General features: G+C 40.2%; 1 protein-coding gene across 1 annotated transcript in view; it reads left to right on the top strand.

Moving 5' to 3' along the window:
• LOC126482226 (G-box-binding factor-like) overlaps positions 1 to 4,429 on the top strand; it is a 223,673-nt gene extending 219,244 nt beyond the window's left edge. The window contains exon 5 of the mRNA XM_050106204.1: positions 4,310 to 4,429. Within this exon, the coding sequence (XP_049962161.1) occupies positions 4,310 to 4,429 (120 nt within the window). The remainder of the gene's footprint in view (positions 1 to 4,309) is intronic.
• The last annotated feature ends 9,056 nt before the right edge of the window (positions 4,430 to 13,485 follow it).

Raw genomic sequence — 13,485 nt, 5'->3', positions numbered from 1 at the left:
TTATCCAGCCTGAGCTGACAGTGGGGGACAATGTTTTATATTTTATGGACACTGTGGACTTTTTGGGTCTAATATTTCACTCAAAATTAAGCTGGCACCTAAACGTGAAAGAGATGCAAACAAATGGCTTGAAATATTGAAAACTTTCATAGGCCTCAGCAGGGATGTGTGGCAGCCAACATGTCCCTCCTCCTACAGTTCTATAAGGCATTTGTGAAGTCACAGTTAGATAATGGTAGTATGGTTTATGGATGAGCCCATTTTTCCTGCTTCACGAAGTTAGATATTGTCTGCTATGAGGGCATTTGGCTATCGACTGGAGCGTTTTGGACCAGCCCAGTTCAGAGTCTGTGAGCAGAGGCTGGTGAAACATCACACTGGATTCAGCGCCAGCACTTTCTGGCACTGAAAAGCTCAGTGTTACCTCATTCATTAGTATTTAGTGTGGCAGTCTACCCAAACTTTGAACGGTAGTTCAGAAATTTGCCTTGTGTGACCAGTCTGTTTGGGTTACATGCTACTGACTGTCTCAAAGATCTGGATATATCTGACCTCCGAATACACAGCCAGTTACGGAACAAACTGCTGCCTTGGCATCCTCATGGGCCAGAGTGATTTTAATCTTGACACTGCACAAGTAAACTTATACTCCAAATTACTTTTTTATGACATTGGTTTCTTCAGTTTTAAGTTTGTATGACAGGTTTATTGTTATTTATACAGATTCCCTTGGTTGTTCAGCTATATTCCCTGATAGGGTTTTCAAAGTGTACCTTCTGAAACAATTTAAAAATTGTGATGTGGAATCACATGGCATTATGATGGCGCTGGAGTGGATTCACAGGCATCACCATACAAGATTTCTCATCTGTTCTGTCTCAGTTCACTACAAGCAATTCACCAAACGGATCCAGTACACCAGTTGATTCGCCTCATCCATAATTTTTTACAGTGGGTCCAGCATTGTTCCAAGGTGTTGGTTTTTTGCTAGGTTCCTGTACACATCAGAATGCAGTGAAATGGCTTAGCTGACAAAGTAGCCAAAGAAGGATATCAGGATGGTGTTGTAACTTGAGTTGCTGTGCCCTTGCTCACCATCATTTCGCTATCTGACAGACAAATCATGCTTCAGTGGAAACTGATGGTTGGAGGGGGTAGAGAACAAACTGTCATCACTCAAATCAACCACACAGGTATGGCAGACTTCATGCCAACCTCAGGAAGTGCTGCTTATCAGACTGCAGTTAGGACAAATCTCTTTAGCACATGGTTTCCTCCTCTGGCAGGAGGATCCACCATTCTGTGAAATTTGTCATGTGCCACTCTCAGTTCAGCATATTTTGGCTTTGTGTGTCTTATATGCTTGCATCGGGTCAGGTCAGCCCTTGGGTTGGCTGGAGATCTGCCTACCATCCTCGCCAAAACTGACACTAGCTTGTCTCCTGTTGACCGACACCTGCAACCCATCATCCACAGCCAAGCTTCCAGTATAAAAGACATGATTACCCTCTTCCACAGTTCTACCACCTCCTCCAAATCCCTCCTCTGCTGCACAACTCCTCTTTTCTGTGACCAAAACAAATTCACCGCTACCACATTACTATCTCGTGCAGTTGCTGCCCACTCCACCCAATGCAAGTGCTCACTCTGGACAAGCTGGAGGCCCAGCACACACACACACACACACACACACACACACACACACACACACACACACACACAGAGAGAGAGAGAGAGAGAGAGAGAGAGAGAGAGAGAGAGAGAGAGAGTGTGAGTGTGAGTCCTCTACAGGTCTGGAGGATGACACCCAAAAGCTGTCAACAATCTCAGTCTTGTTTATGTGCCTGTTGATCTCACACCACCTCAGCTGTTGGTTTGGTAAGCTGTTACCTTTAGTACTTCCGTTATGCCATTATGTACATTCAGCCAAGAACTTTTCACTACCATATTGATATAGTTTTTTGGTACTGATCAGATGAGAATGTTATTAGACCTTCTCCATGAATTGTTAGAGGAAGTATAGTTTGTAGAAATGTTAACACAATTTTTAACTGCATATAAGTGGTTGTACACCCAACATTTGTATGATTTTATTTTAATCTATTTTTGACTTTTCATTCTTCTACAAAGCAGCTTATAATTAACAATTAGTTTATGAAACTGTACTGATGGATGGTGATGCATTCACATGCACATGCATGCGCAATTTCAAGTTGGGCAATATACTTTCTTAGCATTGATATGCTAGACTAGTAAATGAAATACATGAAAGGAAAGCATGCCTGTAGTAATTTTAAGTGTATATTTAGGATTGAAGTATTGCTGCAAATTAGCTGGAGAATGTTGCACACTGAAATGATCTATTTACACATGCACTTGACAAATAAAAATATCCAGTACTCTCCACAACAGTCAAACAGCTGAAATATATCGCTGAATATTTCACAACTGTGTCTTTTGTGAGATTTTGAATTATAATTATTCATTGTAATAAAGACATTCGTATTGTTGGTGCCATAATTTCATTTGAGATGTTTCGATTTTATTTTTATGTTTTTTTTTTTTTGTTTTTTTTTCTTATGCATATCAAATTGGAAACTAAATGAGACATATTCCTATACAAATGTTACGTAAATAATGTGTGGTGCATGGTGCTTTGAACCAACAAGAAGAAGTCTTCAGCAGTGACATTGACTTCCTGAAACTATCTGTACAGTGATGTAGGTTAAGATCATAGGCATCACATCCCGCAGCCATTCAGAATTTTGCGTGACTCTCATTAGCTTAAATTAAGTACTGATGTATGAACTGGTTTTGTAGCATAATGGATAGGGGAAGGACCTCATGTGCAGAATATTGTGGATTTGAATTTCATTAAGTGGCCAACATTTTCTTATTTTTAAATCCTTATTGTAATGATTTTATCATTATTTTTATTCAATTACTTGGTTTAAATATAATTTTTTTTTGTTTCTATTCCTTTGTCACATAATTTCAGTCACCATATGAACTTTTTTTTATTTGTTCTCATTTTTTCTTTATATCATTCTTTTTCCACTCAGAACTTTTGTGAATGTGGATTTAATTGTATTTATTTACCGATTATAATACTCAAACATGTGAAATTGCCAATGTACCAATTAAAATACAAAAGTTGAAATAATATATTTCTATTGACTCTTCCGTGGTGTCAAAAATGTATTTTTCATTACAAGTTGTGCATTTTTTGTGTGGTAATTGTCTTACACACATTTAAAACACACATTCCTATTGCATTTTGGAAAAAATAATGCAGATGGAAGATTTAAACGAAAGAAGGGATCATAAGTAAAACGAAATTCAAGCAAAATGTGAGGACTAGAAATAATGAAAGCAATAACATGGAGCTGGCCGGAGTGGCCGAGCAGTTCTAGGTGCTACAGTCTGGGCCCTTGCGACTGCTATGGTCGCAGGTTCGAATCTTGCCTCGGGCATGGATGTGTGTGATGTCCTTAGGTTAGTTAGGTTTAAGTAGTTCTAGTTTCTAGGGGACTGATGACCTCAGAAGTTAAGTCCCATAGTGCTCAGAGCCATTTGATTTGAACCAATAACATGGACGAAAATATAGAATGATAAATGGAGAGAAATTAAATAAAAATTAAGGCATGAAATTACTTAAAATCAAAGAAGAAGGTTTCCAAGTGGGAAAAGAATGATACAGAGAAAAATAAGACAACTTAAAATGTTGATATGATCAATAAAGTGGTGTGACAAAGGAGTTGATATAAAAAAGTTACATTTAAACCAATTAATGGAATAGATCAGTCATTTAAATAAAGACTTAATTGTAGCACCTCTCAATCATCTGCATGTGATGCTCTTACTCTATTCATTATGCTACACAACCAGTGTATCACCAATCTTTCAGTACTTTTTAGTGCTAATGAGCACCATGCATTTGTGTGTGTGTGTGTGTGTGTGTGTGTGTGTGTGTGTGTGTGTGTCGCAAATGTGACTCACTAGGGGGTGTGGTTGCAGGCTGTGTGGGATCTTAACCTACATCACTGTATAGATGGTTTCAAATAAGTGATTCCACTTCTGGGGACCTCTTCTTGGAAGAATGGAATTGGACATGCAATTGATGGAAAGTTCTTTGTCTTAAATTTCAGTGTTCAGAGAAAATCAAAATGAGTAAGAGAGAAGTGGAAATAATTTCATACTGCATTTCCATGGTGATTACTAACTACCTTTTGGGAAAGGGTCTGACTTGTAAATTGTTCTGTTAAATTATCAATACCACGAGATGCTTTCAGGTTGTTTTTTGTTGCAGCAGAGTAATGAGTTTCGAAGGAGGATGTGGCGTGCTCAAGAATCTTGTTCAACATTTGAGAGACAGCACGAATATCACAGGAGTCCCAGGGACAGAAGTGTTGGGCCAGATCAGAGGTGATGTGAATAGTTAAATAATTGATGTCATCCGTCTCCCCCCACCTCCCCCCCATCCCCCTTTCTCCCCACCACACATGCATGTGCGAGAGAGGATCAAAAAGTAATACCTCCTGCATCATAAAAACATTAATAATGAAACAGCAGATTTAGGTTAGATCACAGCTTGCCTGTCCTCCACACAACACTTCCTTTCAACATAGTCACCGTGCATTTGTACATGTTTACACCATCATTGAATCCTGGCATCAAAGCCAGTTTGGGAAAATTCAGGGTTTTGCTGCTTGAGCCATGTTTTTAAAGCTGTTTTAACCTCATCCATACCAATGAATCTGTAACCATGCAGCTCATCTTTCAGAAGTCTGTACAGGTAGAAGTCAAACGGGTCAAAATCACGGCTGTGGGGAGCGTGAGGCACCACTGGTTAGCCCACTTTTGCAAATGAAAAATGACGTGGGGGCAAGCATCATTGCCTCGTTAAGTTTCAAAAGTGTGGTTACATAGGTTTCACTGCTGATTGTGAACGCTTATGCGTGTCTCCTCGAATTGCTTCATCAGCATTTTCTCAATTGGCAACTGTGACAGGTGTTGTTGGCTGGCCATTGTGCAGTTTATCTGCGACTCCCAGTTCTCCAATACCAAACTACTTCACCCAACGCTGCATATTTTCTGATGTCCATTACAGCATCCACATATACTTTCCTCATGGATGAAGTTAAAACATATTTAAAATCATGGGTGAAGAAGCAAAACCCTTAATTTTTCCAGACTGGTTTTTATGCCTCTGTTCTGTGATGGCACAAATGTGTACAAATGAATGGTGACTATGTTGATTGCTACTGTTGTGTCAAGAGGAGATCAGGCTGTGATCTGTACTAATTCCACTGTTATATGTCCATTATTCACAGAAGAAGCATTGACCCACCTCCATATATGGTGTGTGTGTGTGTGTGTGTGTGTGTGTGTGTGTGTGTGTGTGTGTGTGTGTGTTTATGCAGTACAGATAAGTTTGTTTTTAGGTAATCTCAGTTGATGTCAAGAAAGAGTTTCCAGGAATATTTTGTCCACTTTTGAGGGATAGTCATAAAGTTTCTATTGTAACTTTCAAATAATCAAATAGTGACCATGACACTGGGTGGTGATGATGTTGCTTATCTATGTATCCAACCTATGAATGACTTAACAGGGATCTTATATGAAGTAGTGTACATTTTGGCTGTTAAGGAAACATTCCACCTAGTAAATCATCCTTTATCATTCCGGAAATGTCTATGACACAATTACTTCATCATCCAAGACAAATGGAAGGAATTCCTGAATGCCCTGTCAGAAGAATTTTGGAGGTGAAGCAAAATTTTGTAGCCCAAAGATGCAGAATCTAAATCTACATCTGCATTGATACTCCACAGTCCACCATACAGTTTGTGGTACCACTACTAGTAATTTACTTTCCTGTTCCTATTTCAAATAGTGAGGGAAAATGGCTGTCTGTATGAGCCCCAAATTCTCATATCTTATCCCTTTCAGATATGATTTTTTTCTGGAGGAAGGAAAATTTTTCTTTATGCTGTATTGCTCTTAGGTGTTTTTTTTTTAATGGTTTTAGATGCAAGATTTTTACAAAAATATGTACCCTTTTTCAAAATATACTTTGTACACTTGGCTTTGTTTTATGGACTAAATTAAGTAATTTTGAAATATTCAATGTTGTAATAAATAATCTGATTATTCAATAATTACCATGCAAAAAACAATAATAATATTCATTAATGGAGTGGAAGAAACCTAACTAACCATTTCCAAGTATTCTGGCGGTCAGAAGCTGCTGCGCACTGCTTTGTTGACTTGATATTTTTACAGTGAAGCCCTATAGTTGGCAGCTCTAGGTGTTGATGAAGTGATCGAACATTCACAAATGTGTAGATGAGATTTTCACTGTGGAAAATTATTTCTCTTGCAACTAAGAAACAGTAAAATTTAATGTAAACAGTTGTAGCCAGTGGGTCTTGAAAGGGTAGTCTTCCCGGTCCTTACATGAAATGTATGTTGGTGGCAGTAGTATCGTTCTACAGTCACCTTCGAACACCAGTTCTCAGAATATTCTCAATCTCGTTCTTTGGAAAGAATATTGCTTTCCCACCACACATTCCCATTGGAGTTCCCTAAGCATCTTGCATGTTGTTTGAACCCACCAATAACAAATCTGGCAAGCTGCCTCAGAATTGCTTCAGTGTCTTCTTCCTTTAATCCACCCTGGTACTGATCCTAAACGATTGAGCAGTACTCAAGAATAGATTGCACTAGGACCCTATATGCAATCTCCTTTGCAGATGAACCACACTTTCCTAAAATTCTTCTAATAAACTGAAGTCAACCATTCACCTTTCCTACCACAGTCCGCACTTACTTGTTCCATTTCATATCATTTTGCAATGTTAAGTCCGTATATTTAAATGACATGATTGTGTCAAGCAGGACGCTACTAATGCTGTATCTGAACATTATGGGTTTTGTTTTTCGTACTCATTCGCATTAACCTACATTTTTCTACATATAGAATGCACTGCCATTAATCACACCAACTAGAAATTTTGTCTAAATCATCCTGTGTCCTCCTACAGGTGCTCAACTTCGACACCATACTGTACACCACGGCATCATCAGCAAACAATCGCAGATCACCACCCACCCTGTCCACCAAATCGTTTATTTGTATAGAGAATGATGGTGGTCCTATCACATATCACACTTCCCTGGTGCTCTCCTGCCAATACCCTTGTCTCTGATGAACACTCACCATTGAGGACAACATACTGGGTTTTATAATTTAACACTCTGCCATCCGGCGACACCACAGTGGTGTCGTGCGCGATATAGTGGTCAATGGCCAGTGACTCCACAGTGGTGTCGTCTGCATAGTATCGCCCAGAGGCCGGTGACACCGCAGTGGTGCCATGAGCATAGTATCATGCAGTGTCCACCGAAAACACTTTAGTGTCTATTGTGTTCTGTTGATGTTTTGTTTAGGTAAAAATAAGCTACACACATCAACAGGATTTTTGTTTTATAGGTACTTGTGCCCTTTCATCGTGACAGACCGAAAGAGACGATACAATTATTTACGATGAATGCATGGAGCAAAACTTTCAGGTTGCCACTACATCGCGTACGTCTCATGATGATCCGGTTGACAGGCTTTCCAGTCACAGAAAGCAACACCAACTAATAGGCCTATTTATTTCTGAAACGATAAACAATAATGACAAAACTGCCATGTATGTTCCAAAAACAAAACAAACAAAAAAAATAAAATAAAAAAAATCAACACACTTAATGTGCAAGTCTTGTGAAGTTTCGTTACATTGAGACTGTTTTGCTGCATATCATATGAAAGAGAAATACCAAGTATCAAAGACAATGTAAATAAACAGATATATGAAACAAAATTTGTATTTGTGTACGTACTTATATCTTCGAAATTTTATGAAAGTAAGGGAACAAGGTTGAGAACTTAGCATGACTAACGATGAGATTAGTAAAATGTAACAATTTTTTCTCTCTCAATAATGTCAAGAATGGCTGGCGACAAGCCAAGTAATCCGAATTAGCACTGCCAGTGCCAAGTGAATAAATTTGTACGAGACATGCGGATGGCAAAGTGTTATGAAGTCATTGAGCGACTCGTACATCTGTGAACCTCTTCCATATTCTCTTGACTTCTTTAACAGCCTGCAATGGGACACCGTGTCAACTACTTTGTGGAAATCTAGAAATATTGAATCTGCCTGTTGCCCTTAGTCCATAGGTTACAGAATATTGGGTGAGAAAAGGGCACGCTGAGTTTCGCGTGAGCAGTGCTTTTTAAAACTGCCAGATGTGTCTGTGTCCTGAGTAGTGAACTGGTGCATTGACAGTTCCAATAAACAACCAGCATGACCTTCCCCAGTCGTAGTTATTTTCCTTGCTTTACAGCATTGATGAATCCATATATTTCCAAAGGTTCCTTAGCTCCTTTATCCCAAGGTCATAGTTATACAGCCAGCAGTTACCTGTCTTGATTAAGCATCTAATTTGTCTGCAGTGGCCTGACACAGCTACTGCCTTGGTTTGCCAAACTTTTGAATGTGTGTGAGCAGTCATGGAACCCAGTAGGTGGTGCCCTTTCTCGTGTTTAATATTTACTTCAAGGTGACTGATTTTAACTTTTTCCACTGTCGACTCAGTTGTGATACATTGGTATTTGAGCACCAGATCTTCATTTTTTCTTAGTATTCCTAATTATTTAACAGAAATATATTCACTTTGTTCTTCAGCATTCATACTTCTTTACCTGTTGTGGAATTGTCTGTGCAAACTAACTACTGTATTATATGAAGGAGCATTGTTGCCACCAATTCAACAAGGATTTTTACAGCATTCTCCTCTTCAAATGCAGAAAATTAACACATAATACTCCAATTTATTGGAGGCTATGCCATTTTCTTTTTGTCCCTGTAGTGATGTGCAGATTTCAGGGTGCCTCCAAACAAACAGAAAACAAATTACATTGATGCCACTTCCATTCACACTAACATCCGTAATGTCCAGGACCTTTCCATTATTGAACACTAACTTTCCCAATGTCTGATGGATTCAAAATTTACAATCTCTTTCCTAGTCACCACGATCAACTATATCTTCACCCACAATTACTTCTCCTTTGAAAGCATCACCTACAAACAAATCCAGGGTATGGCTGTGGGCACCCGCATGGCACCATGCTATACCAACCTATTCATTGGCCATCTTGTTGAAGTCCTTTCTAACTGCCCAGAATACCAAACCCTTCACTTGGTTCACATTCACTGATGACATCTTCACAATCTGAATCAAGGGTGAGGACACCTTGTCCACGTTCCTCCAGAATCTCAACACCTTCTCTCCCATTCGCTTCTCATGGTCCTCCTCAACCCAACAAGCAACCTTTCTGAATATTGACCTCCATCTCAAAGATGGCTACATCAGTACCTCCATCCATAACAAATCTACCAACCACCTGCAATATCTCCACTTCAACATCTGCCCCCAATTTCATACCAAAATGTCCCTCCCGTATGACCTAGCTACCTGTTGCCATCACACCTGTAGTGACGAACAGTCCCTCTCTAAATATATATGTGGTGTAGACCCTGTTTGGACTGAATACATGATTTAGAAGGCTGGTTTTCCATTTTACTTCCAGTGCTCTCTACACCTTTTCACCAATAAATACATGGTCTCCATTGTTGGGTTTTACCTGTCACCACTTTCCCAGATTTTTCAGTGGTGTGGATCATGCAGGGAAGATGACACAATGTGGTGTCCGTTCCACCTTAGCACCCTTCCTTTCCAACAAACTAATCCTGCAAAACCCAGCACAGCAGCCCCCCATTGTGGGGGGAGGGTCGTCAAATACCTGCAAGATAGTAGCTCTTTGACCATGCAGGGATTGCACTGTTGATGCCAGAGCTGATACCTCCCCCATGTATGCCAAGGGCTATGTACCCATTGAGACAGAGGCATAGGGACTCCAAGCAACAGATTACTGGTTTGGTAACCATTGCTGACACTGAGTGGCATCCATGGGTAAACTGCTGCTCGAAGTGGGTGGTACCATGGCAAATGACTTGCATATGAAGCAGATGATGCTTTCTCCCGTGGCTGGTAACACAGCCCCAGCAGTCCCTTCCAACAGAAGAAACTTATTCAATACAGAGAGATACAACCCCAAAATGTTTCCTTCCCTGGCTACGCTTTGGGAAGAACATCGGACAAAGTGACAAGCAGAGAAAGACGACCCCCAGTTCCTGATTTGTAAACGGATGGATGAGGATTCCTTTTTGGTTACAAAGCCTTATTTTCTTTGAGGGGACTATAAAGGACAAGTTTTGGGAAGTTTCAGCAATCTCTAAAATGAAGAGTGGGTCAGTTTTGATTAAGTCTGCATCACCAGCCCAGTCATGGGCATTACTTGCTTGTGACAAGCTCGGTAACATTCCGGTGACTGTCACTCACCATAGTAGTCTAAACATAGTTCAAGGCATCTTTTTCCATCATGACCTCATCTTGAAGTCTGACAATGAGCTTTGTGCCAACTCGGATCGATGGGGTGTATGCTTTCTATCATGTCTATAGGACACCAAAGGACAATGGGATTGCTACCAGGGTCTTCTTGGCCTTTGAGGATGATTCATTGCCTGAAAAAATCAAAGTGATGGTATACCTAAGTGACGTGAAACCATATGCCCCCTCACCCTCTCGATGCAGTGCTTCATATGTATGAAATACAGCCACATATTACGGTATATTTATAATTTTTACTTATGGACCGTCTGACAGCAACTGAATAAAACTCAATTTTAGTGCCATACGTGTTTCGCCTTTATTTTCTGCAAGGCATCATCAGTGGCCTGGAATATGTACATATGTTACCTATTTTATTTACATTTTTTTCATTGTGCATATAGGTTATAAACAGTTCTGGTGGTTGGTATTTCCTATTAAGTAGTAATGTTTTGAACTGTACTTACAGGTTGCGTGGACAATTTCTTACATATTACGCTCCTGTTGCATTTTTGGTGTTGTTCTTCTTCTTATGAACGCCAATTTGCGGTTTTTTCCACATTCCACAGCACTATGCACTGAACGCTTGTTTTAAAGCAATGTTTTGGTTTCTGTTGCCGACTGTCAAATGTTTTTGCCAAAGATCAAATGTTATTGCCAAACTTATGAGTGTAACTATTGAAGTATCTGTGGTCTGTTCGTGTATGCATTTGTGTGTGTGAGTGTGTGTGTGTGTGTGTGTGTGTGTGTGTGTGTTTTGGTGTGATATATATTTTTTGTGCTGTGTGTGTGTGTGTGTGTGTGTGTGTGTGTGTGTGTGTGTGTGTGTATTTTGGTGTTATATAATTTTTATTTATTTATTTATTTATTTATTTTTTTTTTTTTTTGGCCGTGTGTGTGTCTCCAGATGGTGTGGGGAAGAGGCTTTTTTTATGTTATCATTTCCTTTATTAAGTGTAGTAGGGAGCCTGTGCTGATGTGTGTGTGTTCATTTATCACATGTTTGTTTTCTGCTATGGCTTTCTGGGTGTGGAAGTTTTCTTGCATTTGTATAAGATGTTTGTCATGGTTGCTTATTCTCATTATTTTCATTTCTTGTTCCATGTTTGTAGGATGATGGTTGTAGTGTTTTAAATGCTCTGCAAATGTGGAATGGTTTGTTTCATACTTCCAACATCTGATATGTTCTTTGTATCTTGTTTAAAAATTCCTGCATGTCATGCCTATGTATACTGCATCACATTCAAGTTTATATATTCCTGATTGTTGGAATTTGTCCCTCTTGGTAGCTGGCTGGCTTAGGTGTGATTGAAGGGTTTGCCCAGGCTTATATGCTATTTTGAAGCCCTGTCTCTTTAAGATGTTTGCAACTCTGTGTGTTAGTTTATGTGTGTAGGTCATGGTGTACCATCTGGTTCTTTTCTGTGTGGTGTTGTCATTGTGTGTGTTTGTTGAGTGTGTTTTATTCAGTTGCTGTCAGACGGTCCATAAGTAAAAATTATCAATATACCGTAATATTACATGCAACTGAGGAAGACAGGACTATAAAAGTTGAAGATGTCAATACAGCCACATGTCTTCACACTGTGAGGCTTGTCCAGCCTGTATGACATTTGCATCAGACTCACCAGACTGCATTGTCTTTCAGAGAGAGAAAGAACACAAGCATATTATACTCCAAACGGACTGACATAGCAAGAGACCAAGAAAAAGTATGAGCATCTACATTCCACATGCATGAAAATGTCATATTCTACGGCTCTGATGATGTCGCCCTCACTGCGGATGGTACTCTCTTCCATTATGCATCCTACAGCGAGCCCTCAGGGCCACTGTATTGTGCCTGCCCCCCTGATGGTTAGAGGCTCTCCTCCTGCAGCTTCCCCCACACCCACTGTGGGAACAATGGCTACCCACCCATTGGGGATGCCGATCCTCATTCCCCAACTGAAGACGCATAATCTTCGTCCAGGTTCTCACACCAGGAAAGGGGCCCTTGGGACACTCCCCTCCAAGTATCTGCCAGTCTGCAACTGCATACCAGCCAGTGGCAGAAGGAGGTGCAAGCTGCTGGTCATAGGACTTCACGAGCTTCTTCAGTCCCTGAAACTAATTCAGAGAAGCCCTCCCAGTCATCCAAACCCTCTAAAGAAAAGAAACACAAAAAGAAGTCTTCCAAGATGAACGAAATTCCAGTGGCCCCCATGCCACCATATCCCACATGTTCTGCTTCCAAGGGCACAGCAGTGATCCCAATGGCCTCTGGGACACCAGATTGCACCACGCTACATGTCTCAGAACCTAAGTGTTTTGATACCATACCCTCTCCACCAGGGTCAGCAAGGACCCTGGGACATACAAGGTGTACAACTTTACTTCTGCCGTTTGCCGATAGGTGGCGGCAATGGTAAGCAGCGGTCGAAAGAAATAGATTGCAGGCGTCAGGCAGTTAGCTTGGACCTCGGTCAACATAACCTCATTCAAATATTAGTCGATTTGTGTCTGCATCATAAAGTTGTTCTTGATTGAAAATGTCAGTTTATGAGTGTAATTCTCATTTGCGGGAGGTGTTACTGTTTTGTTTCAATATGAAGAAAAAACCAGCTGAGTCTCATTGAATGCTATCAGGTACGTGTGATATGGATGCTGTTCGTGAAAGAATGTGTTGTGAGTAGTTTCAACGCTTCAAGAACAGTGATTTTAATGTCGTAGACTGGCATAGTGGTGGAAGAGAGAGTGTTTTCGAAGATGCAGAATTGGAGACATTGCTGAGTGAAGACTCGTTTCAAACTCAAGAAGAATTGGCATGATTAGTGCGAGTGATACAGCAAGCCATTTCAAAATGTCTCAAGGCTATGGGCATGATTCAGAAAGAAGGAACTTGGGTCCCGTGTGAGCTGAAACCAAGCGTTTTGTGTGTTTGTGAACAGATGCTTCAGAGACAAAAATGGAAGGGATTTCTGCATCGCATTGTGACCA

This window comes from Schistocerca serialis, chromosome 5 (assembly GCF_023864345.2).
Source record: "Schistocerca serialis cubense isolate TAMUIC-IGC-003099 chromosome 5, iqSchSeri2.2, whole genome shotgun sequence".
Classification (NCBI taxonomy): domain Eukaryota; kingdom Metazoa; phylum Arthropoda; class Insecta; order Orthoptera; family Acrididae; genus Schistocerca; species Schistocerca serialis.
The sequence above is the reverse complement of the archived record's forward strand: the minus strand, read 5'-3'. Positions and strand labels throughout refer to the sequence as shown.